The sequence below is a fragment of the Marmota flaviventris genome, chromosome 13 (genome assembly GCF_047511675.1).
Source record: "Marmota flaviventris isolate mMarFla1 chromosome 13, mMarFla1.hap1, whole genome shotgun sequence".
NCBI lineage: Eukaryota > Metazoa > Chordata > Mammalia > Rodentia > Sciuridae > Marmota > Marmota flaviventris.
The window spans coordinates 38,467,769-38,487,501 of record NC_092510.1 but is presented as its reverse complement, the minus strand read 5'-3'; the positions used below and the strand labels follow the sequence as shown (position 1 = coordinate 38,487,501).

Sequence of the window (19,733 nt, the reverse complement as noted above, 5' to 3'; positions counted from 1 at the left end):
TACTTAGTAAGGAGTAATTGTGATTACTTTAGTTAACTTCCTAAGCTACCTGTCTATGTGACTTAGTGGCAACTTAAGGAAACCCCTCAGCAATATGTTTCTAGAGAGGCATTTGTTTCAATTGAACTTTTAAACAACTTGCACTTTGGAAGCCTTCAGGGACTATGGTTTAAAATCCCAGCATTTCATGCTAGTATTTAAGTTCAATAACTTAGAACTAACCCAGCAAAGTTTTCAGACAATGATGATGATGATGATGAGGAGGAGGAGTACAGAAGCTGGGGGGGCATAAGGTTTAAGTCAGAGCTTGTTCTGTAGTCAAAACCAGAAGTACAGTTCCCCTAAGGCCACCCAACAGTCACATGTACAGGAGCCAGAAAGAAAGGACGTGCCATATAGAGGGGCCATCCCAAGGTTGCTCCACCGTGGCACCTCGGACACCTTGAACTGGAAAATTCTTTGTTTCTGATTAATCTTGGGATGTATGAGGAAAGTTCCTGATCTAAGCAGATAGCATCCAAAAGACTGACAATGGCAAACATAGAATACGAACCCAGACAATGGGTCGACGGCTATGGAGGCAGGTTCTCGTAAGTCGGAGTTAAACAGGAACTTCCTCTTGGTTCCGTCTAGGGTAGCTACTGAAATAGTCTTAGAAGCCGCATCAGTCCAGTAGATGGTCTTGTACACCCAATCAACAGCAATGGCTGCAGGATTATAGACATTGTCGATCATTTTAACATGTCTACCAACCTTGTCATCAATTGAGGCACTGAAACAGAATAGGTCACAAGAAATTTAAGAGTTTGACACCATTAGAGCCTGGAGAATGGGCTTTCTGCTTATAAAATGGTCAAGGACTTTATTCAGAAAGAACTCTAGTAACACCATAGCTTACCATTCAAATTATTCAACCATGCTTCTCACTCATGCTAAATTAGTAACATTGTAGGTTTATCTAGTTACTGATACATATTCTATATATGTGCAAAAGTTCTAAGTGAAGCTATTTGTTTCAGTAGCCATCATCTGAGTTTCTAAGTTCCCACTAAGAATCCCATTAAGAAAAGGCTGCTATATCATTTCTATTTATAGTAACAGTGAACTCAGTGAACTGAGTTCTCAATGAACCATAGAGAAAGGAGAGAAAATATGAGAAATTAAGATGTCATCTGCTACAGTTTCACAGCTTTAGCCACCTTTTACCTTACAACGATTAGTTTCTAATTAAGAATGGACAATAATTTAATAGCTAAAGAATCAGTGTTAGATTTAATACTCCCAGATAATTAGATGCTAGATTGGAGCTAGAGATGAGAGAAACCCCTCCAAACCTTCCCACAGGCCAAGTGACAGTGACTTATGCCAAAAGCCCAGGAACAGAACTGAAAGTTACCTGAAGATGGCCTTTTGGCTGAGATCAGCCCAGAACAGTTTCTGAGCAGCAATGTCAGCATCAAGAGCTACAGTATTTCTTAGCTGTTCAACAAGTTGGATATATTCTTTTCTCTCCAAGCCAATCTTCCTGATGTCTCTTCTATTAGTGAAGATCAGACTTGGTTCTTTGCCTGAAAGATACAAGTCAGGTGGACTAAATTTTGCTGTAAGATGACAAGGTCTTTCTAATTCACCTCCTCCCAGCAGAGGAGCAATTGCAAAGCAACTGTAATACTGAACACCTAGGTAGCCCCTGGTCCAAAGTTCCTGCCCTGGGGACCTGCTGGTGCTTCCTACTGTTTCGGAAGGCGGTCTAGGGTTTAGCATTCCACACAAGGTGGCTGACGAAAGGTTACTTATTTGAATTGCACTTAGTTTCAGAAGCAGAAAGTAAGCAAATATGGTAAGAATTCATGATGCCATATGCAAAAGGAATGACCAAGGCAGACGTGTGAGGAGATGGTCTGCTATGTAACCTAGCCTACTGCACTAGGAGTTTAGTAGCATTGCTCTCCAGTACTATTCAGTTTTGTATTTGGTGTGACTGTTGCAGCCACTGGTTGTACCTTTTATAAGCACTTACTTATAAAGGTACCAGAGCAACACCAGTCCAAGTCCATTTACCTACTGCCTTGCACACGCCAGTGGCAAGATCCATTTGATAGCCACGACTACATTCACACTTGTAACCGCCTTTTAGGTTGATACAAATTTGACTGCAGATTCCCGGATTTTGGCATTCATCAATATCTAGGAGGGAAATTAGAATTAGTCTTGCTGTTCCTATGCCTTGCTAGATGTATTCTGCCCTTTCCCATCTCCCCGGGGGACTAGAATCTCTTCTTCAACTCACCTCCACAGGTTTTCCTATCTATCAGTTCAAACCCAGCTGCACAGTCACATTCGTAGCCTATAACTAGGTCTTTGCAGATATGGGAACATCCACCATTATTTACCAAGCATTCATTGACATCTGAAATAAAAATGTAGCAAAGTCACTTGACAACTTATTCTCAATTGATATTTACCCTACTCACTTAAAATTCAGGCTTTGTGATAACTGTTTAGTTGGCTTCACCAGACTCATGATTTTTCTAAGATTTAATTATTTGTTTTATAGTTATGCATCTTAGGGTGGATAGAGGGAAATGGCAACCCAATATCCCTGGCAAGTTATCAGTTAAATAGTATTTAGTCAAGTTTCTCTATTGCCCATCAATTATCCTTTTTTTTGGGGGGGGGTATTGGGGATTGAAACCAAGGGCACTTAACCACTGAGGCACATCCCCAGCCCTTTCCCCTTTCTATTTAGTTTTACTTTGAGACAGGGTCTCATTAAGTTGCTTAGGGTTTTGCTAAGTTACTTAATCTGGCTTTGAACTCATGATCCTCCTGCCTAGGCCTCTGAAGCACTGGGATTACAGGTGTGTGCCACTGTGCCTGCCCAGTTATTTTTAAGGGGGCTAAACTACAAATTTGTCTGTCACTGCCTGGATTTTCAAATCATAAAACTTAACCCTCAAGCCTAACAATTCAATTAAATTATAGTTCATTAAAAGTTTAACCAGTCATCATGCAGGATCCAAACAGCATTAGCACTATGGATTGAATCAAACTGCCCACTCTGTCCTTGAGCAACCCCTTCACTTACGACATTCTTTCAGGGGCTCATCACTCCAGTCTCTGCAGTCCTGCTCCTGGTTACACACTTTGCTGATGTCTATACATTCCCCACTTCTGCACTTGAATTTTCCAGGGCCCAAGCACTGATTGACTACAACAAGAAACAGAAGAGAGGTTCCATTAGTGGATCTAAGCTAAGCAATCCCTTGCCTAACCAACCCCCCAAAACCCTTACCATTTTTACAGTTGACTTCATCAGAACCATCAACACAGTCTCGGATGCCATTACACTGCCTGCTGCCATGGATACAGCCGCCATCCTCACATTCAAATTGGTCAGGTCTGCAGGTTCGAGAAGCTACAAAAGGAGGAAACACAAAGGAATGAAGCTGGTCAAACTATCCCCAGTTGATATATGGAAGAAAACTGACCATGCCTTGCAGATAAGAAAGCTACTTACGACAGTTGACCTCATCACTACCATCTTTGCAGTCGGGGTCCCCATCACATCGCCATTTCTTGTGGATGCACTCGCCAGAGCCACATTGGATCTCGCTGGCCGGGCACTTGGTGTGTATAACAGGCTGGCGGCCACACTGCTCAAGGGACTCATCTGACTGGTCCGAACAGTCTGCATCATCATCACATACCCAGCTAATGGGGATGCAGGAGGAGGTGCTGCACTGGAACTCATGGGCACCGCAGGTAGGTGGGGCACAGTCCAGCTCATCGCTGCCGTCATTACAGTCATCCTGGCCATTGCACACAAAGTTCCTGGAGATGCAGCGACCACTGGAGCAAGTGAACTCATCTGGGCTACATGTTATGTTGCCTAATAAGAGAGGAGATGCCCCATTGAAAGCACTTCAGCATTGCTCTTTTGACAAGACTCTTATCCAAAAAAGCAACTATATTGATTTTTGATCATTAATTTTAGCTTCCAAGCTTAGCTTAAAAGCTATAGCTGAGTTATATTAAGAATAAGTTCTTAAAGTTTGAAGAAACAGTCTCACCATGTTAAAAAAATGTATTCAGGCATACTATGAATAAGTTAAGAACAGAAATAAAGGACCAAGAAAATAGTTGAAGACTAGAAATTATTTTTGACATGAGAACCACAATTGACTCTTAGTGGGACAGGGATCAAAAATTTAAACTGTTGTAAGAGATTTCATTTTGGAAGGCAGAGATTAAATTACACCTAAATTAAATTATAATGCATGTCAGGGCCAGGTTACACAGCATGCATTATGCAAACAGGTAACACAACACAGTAAGCATTAAGACATTATCACCAAAAAGAAGTAAGCCATACACCACTATACATTGTTTCTTCTTCTTCTTTTTTTTTTTTGGTCCTTTAAATGAGGATCAACAATAACAAAGCTTAAACACTTTCAATTTTTAAAAGTCATTGCTATGGCTAGAAACACAATCTGGCAACAAGGTATGCTAATAATGATAAGCTAATCATATTAGCCAGTTTGTACTTTGACTTAAAATTCCTGCCAAACAGATAAAGGTCACAATTTGGTGGTGATTGGAATGGAGACCACGACTCTCTTGGGAAGCAATGTCTCAATTTGTGAGGGAAACACTTGGCAGCTCCAGGGCTTACCAGTGTATAAAGCTCTGAATTCTAGGATTGAACACTAAAACTCATTGGACTAGGTGCAGTGGCATTGACCTCAGGAGGTGACTTCTCCATGCAGGTCTGGCATTTCAACTGCCAGGGCCTGTATACTCCCTGGTCTAGTACTGCATCGGTAGGCCACACTCATCAGACTCAGGAGCTGTAGGTCTTAGAGGCCATATAAAAAGGGCGGTAGGTTGAAAGAACACTCAAAGCAATGTTTGTTCAACCTAGAGATTTTCCCAGGGCCTCACCTGTAACATGTAGTATTTTATAGATTTTCCAAGAACTGAAACATGAAAGAATAGGAAAAAGAGATAGCTTTCAGAGATAGGAACTGTGACAGGAGATAAGGATTGGGTGGAATTTTCTTCAGGAATTTCCTAGCAACAATGTTAATTTATGCCTCTCTGCCACCTTAACTTTGGGAAAAATTGTAACAGAATCTAGCCTGGGGATAAAAAATGCTTGTATAATACTCAAGGAATTTTTTTTTTAATTCCAATAAGCCAATCTAGTTAAGACCTATGAATGTGTTTGCTGACCCTACTCACCTTACAATTTTATTGAGGCAAAGTGAGGAAGGTCTATGAATTACTATAACAGAGCCAAAAGCTCACACGATTGCTGCTTCCCTGAGCTACTGCTACATATAAATGCCCTATTACCTTCTTATTTCTATTTTCCTAAAAGAAATACCACACAATAGCTAGTTACCATGAGAATGGCTTTCAGAATTTTAGGGCAGTTATGAAGGACAAGGATTGAGCAGATAGTGAAGTCACTGAAAAGTGAGTCAATGTAAGTCTTCATGCTTAATTTCACTTCCCTTGCCCACCCTTCTTTGAGGAAAAGGGTCTTTGGGATATGCCACTGCACACTGATCTTCTTACCACAGTTTTCTTCATCTTCTCCACTGTCACAATCATTTTCACCATCACATCTCCAGGACACTGGGATACACTGAGTAGAACGGGCGCCACAGCTGATTTCATTTATGCGGCATGTTCTCATATCTGTTGATGATATACAGTCTCAAAAGAGCCTCAAAACCGATCAGTGCAAAGCTGCTGCTCCTGCACTGCCTGGAAGTGTAACACCTGTACCTTGGTGGCCTGGCACACTGGGCAGATCCTTCGCCAGCTCTATTCCTTAGAAGCCGTGCCAACCAATGCCACCTGGCAGTGCACCTGAGAACCTTGACCATGTCACTCCTTCAAGGCTCCATGGTGTGCTCAATTCTGGATTTTGTTTTACTTGGCATGGTTAGGTTGATTGGCTGGCCTGTTCCTAGGCCATATTTATCTCCTGGATATGAAGTGGGCATACAGATACTGTCACCTAACCCCACTTCATCAAAGGCCAGATGGGCTAATACCTATGAAACCGTCCATGGCCTAGGCTCCCTGATAAGCCTCCATCACAGTATCCATTGGATCTACATCTTGCAAAGTAGGAATAAGCCCTAATTCTTGACTTTACCAGGTTGTCCTTCACTAACATTTGAGGCTGAATCTTTGTAAAGCCTGTCTTGAACTCATCTGCTTTAACTAATATCATAATCATTCTCCTCGCTTCATGCCTAAAAAATTGTGAGTCTCAGCATAAGTTGTTTTTTTTTTCCCCCATCATCATATTCTGGACCTAAATTTTGTTCATGTTGATCCTTCCTTTTTCTGTGTCTGCAGATCTCTGCCTTACATGAATTCTAAGACTTTCTTTACCTTGACATTCAAACGATGCCAATTATATGATCACAAACCATCATCCTCTATGGTCTTAGACTTTCCCCTGAATATCAGCCTACAGACAAAGATGTACATTTGCATGTCTATGATGTTTCTTTAAGAACAATCTATAAGGTCCCTGCTTAGCAACTACAAGTGACAAGTTTGTTAAAAGTCATGAAATCACCAGATTGCTAGTCACCTTGCCCCTTCAGTAACAGCTTTTCTTTCATAATATGAAAAGCTGTGCATCTAAAAGCTTGGCCCACAGGGAACCCTCACGTCTTGACTTAGCTTCCAGGACCAAAGTACCATCTGCTCAGAGTCATTATTATCAAGCATTTGAAAATCTATGCACCTAGTCAAGGAGTTCTTAATCAAATCTGCTGGCTTCCATCTTAAGTGTTCAAGAGTGAAGCTACCCAAGAGAATGTCAGTCTTGTTCTTTACAGGAGACTGATCAACTGTTAATAACTTCAATGACCTTGGAGTCAATTGACCTAAACTTTAAGGCAGGCAAAGGAAAATGAATACCAAGTAGTAGATTAAGCATTTTTTTTTAAATTATGAAACACAAAATATCTTGAAAGAGTTTAAATCTGAAGCAAGTCACACTCACGGCACTGTTCTGGGCTTTCGTCAGAACCATCTTCACAGTCTGGATCCCCATCACACTGCCACCGGTTGGGAACACACTGGCCATTGTTGCACACAAAGTCAGACTCTGCACATGTCTTCTTCACTGCAAAGTTCATTCACAAGTTAAAGTTGAAGCCACTCACCCAAGACCCCGATCCTATCTTAGAGCCCCAATTACATTTTGATATATTTCCTTTAAAAGTTAATCTGAGTTGATGGATGCTCAATTGCCAACATTCAGACAACTTTGGAAGACTCATAATATATTTTTTCAGATGAAGGTGTTCATTTGAGAAACTTGGATGATACCAAATTCAAGGAAAGACAAACTTTGTTCATTGTCTTTCAGGCCAGGGACACCTTACAATGAACTTCCTGCCTGTTTGGAATGCTTAGATTAACTAATATTTGTATTCTCTTCATGAATTTCTTCCAAATCATTTGTGTACTGCATAAGTGTCTTGGTTCAAGCCCACTTTCTTTTGCTATAACGGGATACCTGACACTAGGTAGTTTGTAAAGGAAAGAAATATATTTTGGCTGGAAGGTGGCAGTCCAAGAACATGGCACCAGTATCTGCCCAGCTTCTGGTCAGGGCCTCAGTAGAAACATGGAAGGACAAGTGGATGTATGTGGAAAAGGCAAAATACAAGGGGCACCCTTGTTTGTAACAATCTGCTCTCTCAGTAACTAACCCAGTCCAGGGAGAAAGGCTCTGTTTTCTCTTAATGACCTAAGTCACTTCTTAAATGTCCCACCACATCTCAGCACGATTACACTGGAAATAAAATTTCAGCATGAGTTTCGGAGGAGTTTCACACCACAAATAAGGACAAGAGTCCTTACCAGATACTAGATCTGCCAGGACCTTGACCCTGAGCTTCACAGGCTACACAACTGTGAGAAATATGTTTCTTTTGTCTATGCCACACAGCCTATGGTATTTTTCTTATAGCTAAGACACTGGTCTAGGGCATCTCTTCATAAAACATGTTTTAGTGTGTGGATAGAAGGTGAAGCCCCAGTGTTGAATACTGTCACCCTTTTTGGTATATAGGGGACAAGGAACTCATCCAATAGAAAAGGGAGAAAATTTAAAGGGAACTATGACAAGAGCTATTTAAAATTCAAGGGAGAAGATATTTTCACCTTCCCAGTCAAGGGGTGGTGTCACATCAACCTGCTAAAAGTCATTGAAGCTGCCAGAGCTAATTCCCATAGCTTACTGCTGGTGTCAAAATAGCCCAAGGCAAGGGGTCATTCCTCTTAATTCTTCCTAGGGCAGGTCCTTCCTCTATGCTTAGGATTATAATGCAGTTCACTGTTCAAGGGGTCACTGTTAATTATGTCAGGAAAATAAGCATGAAAGACTATCCTAAGCAAACCAGGTAGCTTGGTCACCCAAACACAAATGAGCCACAAAGTATGAAACTGTCTTGATAAAGTAGCTAGACAGGATGCCCACAGCTTTTCTTTCTTAGGCTATATTCTTTCCTTGCCTAAGTTCCTATACTTTCTACTTGAGTTTCCTTTTTTTTTTTGGTGGGGGGGTGGGTTGGGGGAGGACTACCAGGAATGGAACCTAGAGGTGCTTAACCACTGAGCCACATCCCCAGCCCTTATTTATTTATTTATCTATTTTGAGATAGAGTCTCACTAAGTTGCTTAGGGCCTCATTAAGTTACTAAGGTTGGCTTTGAACTTGCGATTCTCCTGCCTCAGCCTCCTGAGCTGCTGGGATTACAGGTGTATGCCACTACACCTGGCCTGAATTTCCATTTTAAAACATTCTTCTCTAATAAGTATACTATGCTTGTGAATCAACTAAAAGACCACAATTTGCCAAAAGTTGGAAAGGGACCACTTCAAGACAGGGGCTTAAGCAATGTAAAGGTCTCAGTATTTAGGGCTTACCCTGGGGCCACTCTAGTTAAGCCTAAGATATTGTGAAGTGGGGCTATAGTGACTATAGTCAATTTCTAACACTCAAGATGGGTTGATGAATTATAGTAATCCAAAAAGGATTATTCATCTCCTTGAGTTAAGTAGCTATGGAAATAAGAAAGGCCATATTAGCTTAGATTCACACCTATTTCTAAAATCACCTTCACAGAGAAGCCCCAGTGTTAACACATTCAGTGCTCTCTGAGGCCCACATTCTCTGCAGTTTGGGAAGAACCCAGAGTCAGCAGGGTTAATTGGTATAATTCAACCTATGATATATTTCAGAATTTGCAAAAGAGGCAGTAGGGGAATGGCCATAAAGAGAGGACATGATTTCAAGAAGTAGAAAATGTCATGACAATATGAAAGACTGGCTGTGGAACAAAGTGTCACACAAAGATACATAGGGACGAACAAACTGTTAAAGAGTTCATCTCTCTCCATCTGAGCAAACCCTGGCCAGGGATGTGGAATAAAGAAAAGATATTCAAAGCTGGGCATAGTGGCACATGCATGTGACTCTAGTAACTTAGGAGGCTAAGGTTGGAGGATCCAAGTGTGAGGTCAGTCTCAGACAGTAATAAGACCCTAGTCTCAAAATTTAAAAAAAAAAATTTAAAAATGAACCTCAGTGACAGAATACCCCCAAGTTCATGCCTAAATGTAATACTAATTTTAAAAAAGGAAAAGAAAAAAGAAGACATTTGAACTGGACCTTGAGATATGGATGGAAATGTCAATGTGCCACCAGGGAGGTGAACCAGCAGTTACGGTACTTAGGGTGTCTCAGTTACTGATTTACCAGCTCAGCCTAACATTTAAAAAAAATGAGTTACTGGGGCCAATAGAAGCACATAACTCATGGAATCTAAACTCAAGTTGACTAAATATGCTAGTTGTCATGCTTGAAAGAAAGAGCTCTGCTGAAATTGTAATCAAGTTCCCTATCAAAAGGTTAGACAGGAGAATCAGGAGGTGGCTTTGGAAATTTTAAGTAATTATGTAGCTTTTTCCTTACATCAGGAAACATTTTAGAATAAGCAATCAGAGCTTCCTGAGTGAAGTTTCCACTTTCTTTCTCTTCTTTACATCTGTGAAACAGCAACAGATTCTGTAATATATTTAAGTTCTCCTACTTCAAATGATCTTGATTCACTGTACTGTTCATCTACCTTCTTCCTTGACCCAAATCCTCCTAGTATGGCTAGTAGAGGGTATTTTAGGAAAAAAACAATAATTATCCTAAGATGGCCCAGGCTGGATTCTACTGAGTCAGATGATAAAAGAAGACTTCTACAACATGAAGAAAATAATTACTTTTTAAGAAAAAGCAATGGGTTTTGCCCAATATACAATTAGAATAAGGGAAGAATTGCTCCTTAGATCAAAAGAACAGTTGAAAAGAATGAGGTCTTTCTCATGAGATATTTGTTGAGAACTGTTTTACCTAGGTAACCTAGAAATAGCATGGAACTTAATGTTTTGTGGAATAGATTAAAATCTTAGTGTTAAATGCAAATGATGGAAAAGTGTAGCACAAGAGAACTATTCTTGGTCATGAGACTGGAGATAATTTTTTTATCCAAGATTGCAGAATGAACTTTCTATGCTTTCAAAAGAGCTGCTAATCTGCACACAGGCATGAAAACACCCATGATATTGCATCAGAAAGAGCAAGCATAAGACAATGTTTATAACATTTTAGTAATGTTGCATGAAGAAGAAGGTAAGAGCATTACAAGATGGCAATTGAAGACCCTTGCTTAGCTTATGTTTTTCTTCTGTGTTTCTGGTGTGCATAATAAACAACTGTATACAGTATCTCTTAAAAGGTAAATGACAATGGTAGTAACCAATATTTGCACACAAAACTGCTTCAAGATTTTTACAACACAAAAGAAAGGGTTCAAAAAGAAAACTTCAGCCATGTACTTTAGGTACCTAAATGTGACCTTGATATGTAGCTCTCAGATGTTCTGTTTGACGTGAAGTCATGTAGACCGCACACACAAGCATTTTTTGCAATGATCTTTGGATACTGATCAATGGTATGATGTTATATCCCCATTCTCTTGGGGAGAGAATGTCTTCCGCCCTGCTTAATGCTTTAGAATCAGCAACTATTGTGGGAACAGGATTAGAAATGAATCCTTATCTGATCTTTCGTCTTTGCTGGCTTGTAGTTTCTATGCCCAGGGTTAATTACCACGCTAAAACTTTGGTGGATTTTTGTAGTGTCCGTGACTTGCTTTCTTTTCTGGGATCAGAGCCGTTTGAGAATTTTTAAAAAGTTACTTCTAAGCAACCTCTGTTTGCCTCTATTTCTGGTCCTCCCTTCCCTTTCCTCAGCTTCCTATGCCCCATATGCCAGATCTAAGATAAACCAGGTCCTGTCATCTGAAAGGGACTCCACTTTATCTTCAACATTCCATACTCAAGTTGATAACCCCGTGTCAAACACTCAATTATGTTCCTGTGGACCAGGAAGTATAGATTCTTCGGACTTGGGTTCAAAGCAATTCTTTTGTGTGGATTTTATTTGCAGAATCTCAACACACTTGTAGAAACTAAGATACCATCATCGCATTTCAGTAACATGCACGAGTCCAAGTGAGGTGACAAATGAGGCGACTGAGCTCTTCACTTACCACAGTTCTTTTCATCACTGCCGTCGACACAGTCTTCATCTCCATCACATTTCCACAGCAGGGTTATACAGCGGCCATTGGTGCACTGGAATTGGGAAGGCTCACATTTGGCTTTTCTGCCTAGAATAAGGAAGAAACATTTAGCAAAGCCAGGGTAGAAAGTTAGAAATACAAGTTACCTAAAATCTAGGAATGGGGACCCTAGAGGGACAGCTTCAGACTCAGGGGCCAGCACGGGATGGGCCTTTAAGACAGTGGCTGACAATAACTGAATTCTCAGTTGGGCACAGGCTAATACCAATCGCTAGATTCCTAACCTTTCTTGCAGGGATATTAAGTTCTGGCTCATGGAATGCCAATAGAAATGGAAGAAATGGAATCAAGTGCTGCATGATGTTTTGGTCAAAATGGAATGCAGATTAGGACAGTGGTCTCAAAAAACTAAACTGAAGTTAAAGAATTCCTATTGCCAGAGAATACATAGTTGAAAAATAAGGGAAAAAAAATTAGAAGAAAAAGAACCCCTAAGAAAATTCACAGTGAAGGGCTTAGCAGAACCTCTTGCAGACTTAAACAAGCTTCTTAAAAAGTTTGAAAATAGGGACCCCAATACCTAGAGGTTTTCATTAATAAAGCACAATGCTCTGGCACATTATCTGCTTATAGGCAAATCTATAGTGCAAAAAGGACACAAACCAAGCACACCACCATGGACATATTTCTGAAAAGAGTGACACCGCCTCCAGAAAAGCCCCAGGCAGGTCCTTCAGAAGGGATTCCAGAAGAAGGCTCAGAGGAGGTGACAGCTTCATGCATGTTATTGCCCCTGAAGATTTTCCTGTGGGACAAAGTGTGGAGGTAGAAGACAGGGATACTAATGCTCCTGACCCTGTGTAGACTTAGGCTGATGTGTGTATTTGTATCTTAGTGTTTAACAAAAAAGTTTAAAAAGTAAAATTTACAAAAGTTTTTGTACATAGAAAAAATTTTATAGAATAAGAATATAAAGAGAATATTTTTGTACAGTGTGTTTGTGTTCTAAGTATTATTACAAAATAGTCAAAAAGTCTAAAAAGAGTTTAAAGGTTTATAAAGCCAAAAAATTTCAGTAAAGCTTAGAGATACAGCATGGTGATGGGGCACCTGCTATATAGTGTGCAGCCCCTGGGTTTCATCCCCAGCATCAAAACCCAAATAACAACAAACAGTTGCAACAAATTATGAATAATTTATTATTGAAGAAAGAAAAATCTTTTCTTTTTTTTTTTTTGAAATTAATGTAGCCTAAGTGCATGGTGTTTACAAAGTCAGCACAGTAATGTCCTGGGCCTTCTCTTCCCTCACCACTCACTCACTGACTCATCTAGAGCAACTTCTAGTCTTGTAAGATCCATTCATAATAAATGCCCTACACAGGTGCACAAGTTTTTATCTTTTATACCATATTTATTTTACTATACCTTTTGTTTTTAGATATACAAACACTTACTATCATGTTACAGTTGCCTACAGTATTCAGTACAGTTCCCTCCTGTACATATTTATAGCCCAAGAACAGCAGGCTACACTGTATTGTTGAGGTGTATAGTAGGCCACAACATCTAGGTTTGTGTAAGTAACTACTCTGATGTCAGCACAGTGATGAAATGGCCTAACATCACAGTTCTCAGATTGTACCTCCATTATTAAGTGATGTATGGCTGCATCCTTAAAAAATTAGGGAATCATTTTCCTTCCCTTTATTCCAGCTTGATTCCTAAAAATTGGACACAGTGGCTGGAATAGTGATTTGGGGTCAAAGGAACCAGATGAAGATAAAAGGAATCTAGTTTGCCAATAGTCCACAAAGGGCACCCCATCCCCCTCTGGACTCATGCTCTCATTTGTTTAAACCATTTGTGTGGCTACAATCCCGCAGCCAAATCCTAATCCTTTAATGACATTTCTTGTCCACATCTATAATATTATTCATAAATGATGTTCCTATCACAAAGTAAAGCAGGTTTAGAAAGGGATCAGCAAGAAGAGGGTAGAAAAAGAGGTTTAAGATATGGTTCCTCATCTTAGAAATTGAGGCCTAATTGGAAAAACACATTTATGAATCAGCTCTAAGACAAAAGAAACAAGGAAGTATAGTTAAGAGGCAAATGGAAATGGTTTCTAATTTAGTGATGATTGAAAAGGAAAGGAAAGGAAAGTTAAGCCACAGATGAGCATTCGGTATCTCTGAGCCCGTTCTCCTTGGCTTAATATTTGGCTATTTAACTCACTGTAGTATGAACTAAGACTTGAAGGAGGACACTCAGTTTTTTGCCTGGCACAGGAGACAGGGGTCTCCTATCATTGACAGCTTGTCCTTCTGGAGGACACTATTGCTTTGAAATAAAAGGCACAGACCTGATTCTTAATGCCAACATGCACAAATATTTGGGAAAGCCAGAGGACTTATGTAGTGCATGTAGATTACTGGGAGAATGGGGTTGGGGGGCGGGGGAGACTCAAGCAGAAAGCCTTCCGATTTCCTGCCACTCTCAGCATCTGCAGCTGGGATGTGCTGGCATAAGAACAGATACTATAGAGACAAGCACAGACTGGAACTCTTGTGTTATGTGCACAATACTCTAGTTGGTCTCCCTAGTATCAACCACTCCCTGCTGCTAGGCAGAATTCTATGCTTTCTGGCTAATTCTCAGGGAGATTAAAATTTGGTTCCAGTGAAGATTACCATATGGTTGTGGTTACCTTCAGGTACTAAATACATTGCTTTTAAAACTCTATCTACTATTCTACTCCCAAGAGTCCAGTCAAGCTAGGATCTGGCTGCAAAGCAATATGTTTTAGTGGCATTTCCTATCAGCATTTCACAATATTTATTAATTCTATAAATATTTTAATTGAATATAAGATTCTAGGGAGTTATAATGGGAAATAAGAGGAGATAGAGATAGTTATTTGAAGTACCACCTGTTTGTTTTCTACCACTAAGCCAGTGTGAGGTACCTGGCTGCCTCCTCCTCTTGTCCCCATTAACCATGTATGCTTAGAATATTATTAATGTGTGGATTCATGTTCCAGGGGCCACTTGCAATAGTTCAGTGTCCTTAGGACCTGTGGGAGTAGTAAGAGTCTACTTTGAGTACTTTATTTGAAAAAGTAGTAAAATAACTATTTGTAGGTAGAGAACTGCTGTTAGAATACAGTGAAGATTGAAAGGCTTTGAATTTTTTAAGTGTTTTAGTTTACCAAAGGTCAAGTCAAAATGAGACAAAAGCACTGACATTGACATAGTCAGAATGATAAACATATAATCAGACTTGGATAAAGCTTAACAGTAGATGTCAAAAGATGATTTTCCACTGTCAAATGATGTACCACTTCCAGGTCCCAAGTGAGGTACTTGGAAGATAACCTTCTTAAAAATTAGTTTTTAAGCTACAGATCTTGCAGGTGCTCAAGCTGACCTCAGATTAAATGCCAGCATACAATATTCTATGACCTTGAAGAGGTGAATTTAGTTGTAATACAAAACTACCAAGTATAATAAGTTATATTAGAATCCCAGCAATTCTGCCTCAGGAATGTATATTAAGCAAGCTCTTAACAGACATAGGATTTTCTTAGTGTTCATTCCAATGTCCTAAGACAATAAGGAGTTTAATTTCTGCCTTTCTTATCCCACATGTCCACTGCATCCAACTGCTGTCTGCCTGTCATAAAGCTGCATTTCACCATCACACAAACATGGCATTCCATTTGGAAGGAGGGACAACTGGAATTAGGAGTTCAATGTACTACCAATACATCCCTGCTTGTCTAAAAGAGGGGAGAGATGAGAGTTGGAGCAGGCAGGGTAGCTGGCTTTATAAAGGATGCTTTAAAGGAGGCAAATAAAGGGGCTAGGGCTGAGGCTGGGGCTCAATGATAGAGCCTTCACCTAGCATGTGTGAGGCCCTGGTTCAATCCTAGAACCACATAAAAATAAATAAATAAAATAAAGGTACTGTGCCCAACTACAACTAAAAAAATTTTTTTTTTTAAAAAAGAGGGCAAATAAAGACCTTAAGCTTCATGGACATCCCTATCTGTTTCCTACCTTTCTAAGCAATTTGTTTTGAGAGACTCTCATAGGCAGAAAGTTCCCTCCAGTTCCATTTAATTCCCTGCTTCATGAAGAGCAGGAAGAGCTCAAATGCTATATTGAATACTAAGATAACAGCCACTTGATGAGAATACTGTGGGTCTTCCCTCCAAGTTCCCCAAAGAGTCTACCTTTCCATCTTCAGTGTTCAACTGGGACTGCTACTGCACAAAGAGGTAGAATTTAAAGCACCAAATGAGTTAAGAAGCTTTTGGTTTCCAAAGCTCTGGGGATTACAGGATTGTAGACTTGTAGTCTGTTTCCATCCATGACAGTTAAATCTCAAGTTCAGTATTATATTTTCATAAAGGAAACAGGCTGAACTTGAAATCATCAACACTCAAGGTTCTTTTTAATTCTCAGGTTAAGCTAAAGCCTAATGATACCTGAAAGAATTACCTTGGAAGTCAAAGTACTAGGTATTCTACAGTCCAGGATCTTTCTGCTCAGAAATATGAAAAGTTGGAGTAAAATAAAATTCTCAGCGGTTCCTTATAGTCATAGTGTTTCACAGGAATTGCCTTAGGGCTTCAGGGGTATTGAAGTGAGGAGGAAGGTCTTGGAGGAGGAATCCCCAGTTGTTTCACCCAGGAAGATTTTCTTTTCAATACTAGAGTTTTGTGTGAGATAATTTGAAAACGGTCCTCTTACTTTAAGAAATTGCACTGTCTAGGTTTCCTTCTAGTTCTAATACTTAGTAGAATGAATATTGTGTCCCATTGGGTGAGAGGCCTTTGAGTCATTTGTACCTACTCACTGATGTGTCTATTTAAATTAGCAGTGAGTGAATTCCCCAAGAATCACTTGCTTTCACTGTCACTCATATCTATGGAATCAGACTACACAAACTTCCTTCAAGGCAACAGTGTCCCATGAGACTTGCTACCTAAACAGTTTAAACCTGCCCAGACGTGATGGCAACTCGCTTGGCTCCAAAAGATTGAGGATTTTTAATACACATAGAAGTCAGCCTGCTGTCGTCTAATTGTTCCTACAATTAAGCTTCAGTTAAAAACTGCACAGACCTTACAGTAAAAACCAAGCTTCTAAGATAGGATACAACTTTCCTATAGGACTCTCAGTGGGCATCTTGGCAGAAGTGCTCCAACATGAATGCCTAGAATATAGAGACGTCTTTGAGTTTCAGGCTTAGCATGCACTTGAATCTGCACAGAGGGGCTCATGTGGCCACACTGTGGGGCTATCCAGCCCAGAATTCACTTCTTTCATGTCCTTCCTCATTGCTCACGCATAAAGGTGTTATCATCTGCTGGAATTTCTTCAGTCCATTTGTTTTGGCACTTCTGGGGCCACCAAGGGCATTTATTTTTAGTCTAGTTCACTTCTCCTTTAATGCTTGCTACTTAAAGCCAAATTTTCTATTCATAGACTAAAACTCCTTTTAGGATAAACAGATTTCTGAGTCAGCAAAGAAGTTTTTCTACAGGATAGGAGGTTGATCAGAGGGAAAATATTGCAACAAGGTGCTAAGAGGTTCTGATCCTAAAGTCAGCCTTGGAAACATTAAGAACCAGTTTAGGAGTTAATTACAAACTGCTAACTACTTTGGATAATTTTTCTTAATCACTGAAATAAGTGAATTTTACAGTTAGATTGTCAAACAGTTTTTCCATTTACATCTGATGAAGATAATAAGAATCAAAGATAAATAATTGAATGCTTTTGTTGTTGGTCAAACATGGCTCTAAGACTTCATGTCTCCTAACTCATTTAATCCTCAATTGTTCATGGTCAGCATTATTACTTCCCATTTAAAGTTCAGGAAACCTGTTTGGAGAAGGGAAATATAGAAATTGCCCAAGATAGGGCTAGGATGTTAAGCCAGGCACTCTGCCTTCTGATATCATGCACATGAGTAAACTCAGGATTATGTATCTTCTAGAATAAGCACACAATTCGGGACTTTGTACCTTCTAGAATATTTTGACTTGGAATTTAGATAGTAGAGCTGGCTTAAATTAATCCAGAATTAAGTGGATTCACTTATCAGAATGATACTCTCTTAGTACAGTTTTATTATTGAGCTAGACCTCTATTTTCCTTTCCCATTATAGTTTTTAAAAAATGCTGCCAGAATTCCCTTAGCAAGTCTTTTTCTAACAGGGCTACAGTTCTTGGTTTGCTTGTCTAAGCACACTAGTCAAGGCAGAGCAAAAGTTCTCAACATGATACACCCAGGAAGTTATAAGGCTCTGTGGGTAATTAACTAAAACAGTTGTTCCCCAGCCCTAGTATACATCAGAATCCTCTGCAAGACTTGCTATCGCATCATGCTGAGTCCACCCCTCAGAATGTGATGCAGTGGGTCCAGGAGGGGCCCTCACTTGCATTTCTGAAGAGTTAATGTCAATTGTGTTGGTCTTGCAGTATACTTTAAGACTATGGCAATAAGGTTAAGAAGTTATGAATTCTATACATAACAGAAGAGGCCTTTTCAAGGTTCTATTACTATCCATACTATTAACCCTCATAAGCCTTTATGTTCATCACTGAAAGGACATAGGAGATAAATGCTACTCTTTTATAACAGAAGTGATGATAACAACCTCTTGAGTCCATTATTGCAGGTAAAACTTATTTGGATTCCTTAATAGGCATATATAGTAAAGAGATTCTTCTAAAATCTCTCTCCCTTTCTTCATGTGTCCTAGCTTTAATCAGTCCCATTGTTTACACTAAATCAGTAGTTGAGAAATGAACCCAGATTCTTTTCTTCTGACATTTGGCCATCTAGCCCTGGCCATATCTAAGCCCTCATCACTCACTTGATCTAAATTTAGGTCTCCTGTTCTTTTGCTTCCAGGCTGTCACATTCTCTGTCCAAATTGAGACAGTGATTCAAGCAACCCAGAATGGCCAGAAGAGCCAAGGATGGGATCATTTCCTGGATTCCCACTGTCCTTAGGATTTAGTTTAAGTTCCTTACTAGTGTCCCCAAACTTTTCCCTTTTGGTCATCACCTGCTCAGGTTATAGCAGCTGAGCTAACACTTTAAGAGGCCTCAGTCATTTCCTCATGCTTCAGCTCACCTCTACATTTGCTTTGATTCCTCCTGCCCATGTCACTCCTATTCACTCATCCACCAGAAGTGGGCTCAGATGGTACCTCTTCAATGAGGCCCTCGTATGCCTTTTGGGACAGAACCAGATGTGGTCTGGCTATTTCCCATAGTTCCCTATGCCTTCACAAACACCATCCACTGAGATGTGCTTATCTACCTGTTTCTACCTTTAGACGCAGATTCCCTAAGGTGGGGCCTGTAGATCATCTTTATAACTCAGAACCTAGTGTCTGACATCCAAAGATTCTCTAGACCCTAGTTACTAGACCTGGATGCATGCATTGATTTGTTAATTCAGTAATAAAGCAGGTGTGAATTCTGTTAGAATATTCTCCCCAGTTTTTCCGAACCTGAAACTAAGTGTGATTACCTGCTTTACAAGCTAGAATATTTGAAAGTTCAGGTTAGAAAGGCCCCTGTTTCCTATGCCTATGAGAGTACCTTCATCTCCTGCTTGTGGCACATTATCATTAAAAAACAATACACTTTCACACACTTGTATGTCAGAATGAGTGTGTCAGCTGCATTTTCATGTGAATAGATTCCAGTACTTGGGAATCAGCAGCCCCTAACTGGTAAGTTTAAGAGTTTGATGTTCCTGGACTCAGATTTTATTTCTGCCATTGTAATGCTCTCCGGTCATGCTGGCAGCAATCCATTGTTGCTTGAGTTGTATCAGCTTTGCAAGATCATCTGCAGAGATGGGATAATTCCTGGCATCATGTTAAAGTCTAAGTTCTTGGAGAATTTAGTGAAACTTCATGAGCTATAATTCCAATAGTATATGGGAACTCTGGCAATCTTCAGCTGCCATTTATTGCTTTCATGTTTAAATCTTAAATACCAGATCTACTCCCTTTAA

At 39.9% G+C, this 19,733-nt stretch overlaps 1 protein-coding gene across 3 annotated transcripts in view; it reads right to left on the bottom strand.

The window, feature by feature from the left end:
* The window catches only part of Vldlr (very low density lipoprotein receptor), a 37,521-nt gene that overhangs the window by 12,315 nt on the left and 5,473 nt on the right, over nt 1–19,733 (bottom strand). For all 3 annotated transcript variants that reach the window (XM_071600602.1, XM_071600603.1, XM_027954770.2), the window contains 10 exons: nt 11,652–11,771; nt 7,040–7,162; nt 5,587–5,709; nt 3,521–3,892; nt 3,296–3,418; nt 3,089–3,211; nt 2,291–2,410; nt 2,062–2,187; nt 1,397–1,568; nt 554–772 (listed from right to left, as the gene is read on the bottom strand). In XM_071600602.1, coding sequence (XP_071456703.1) covers nt 554–772; nt 1,397–1,568; nt 2,062–2,187; nt 2,291–2,410; nt 3,089–3,211; nt 3,296–3,418; nt 3,521–3,892; nt 5,587–5,709; nt 7,040–7,162; nt 11,652–11,771 — 1,621 coding nt within the window. The remainder of the gene's footprint in view (nt 1–553; nt 773–1,396; nt 1,569–2,061; nt 2,188–2,290; nt 2,411–3,088; nt 3,212–3,295; nt 3,419–3,520; nt 3,893–5,586; nt 5,710–7,039; nt 7,163–11,651; nt 11,772–19,733) is intronic.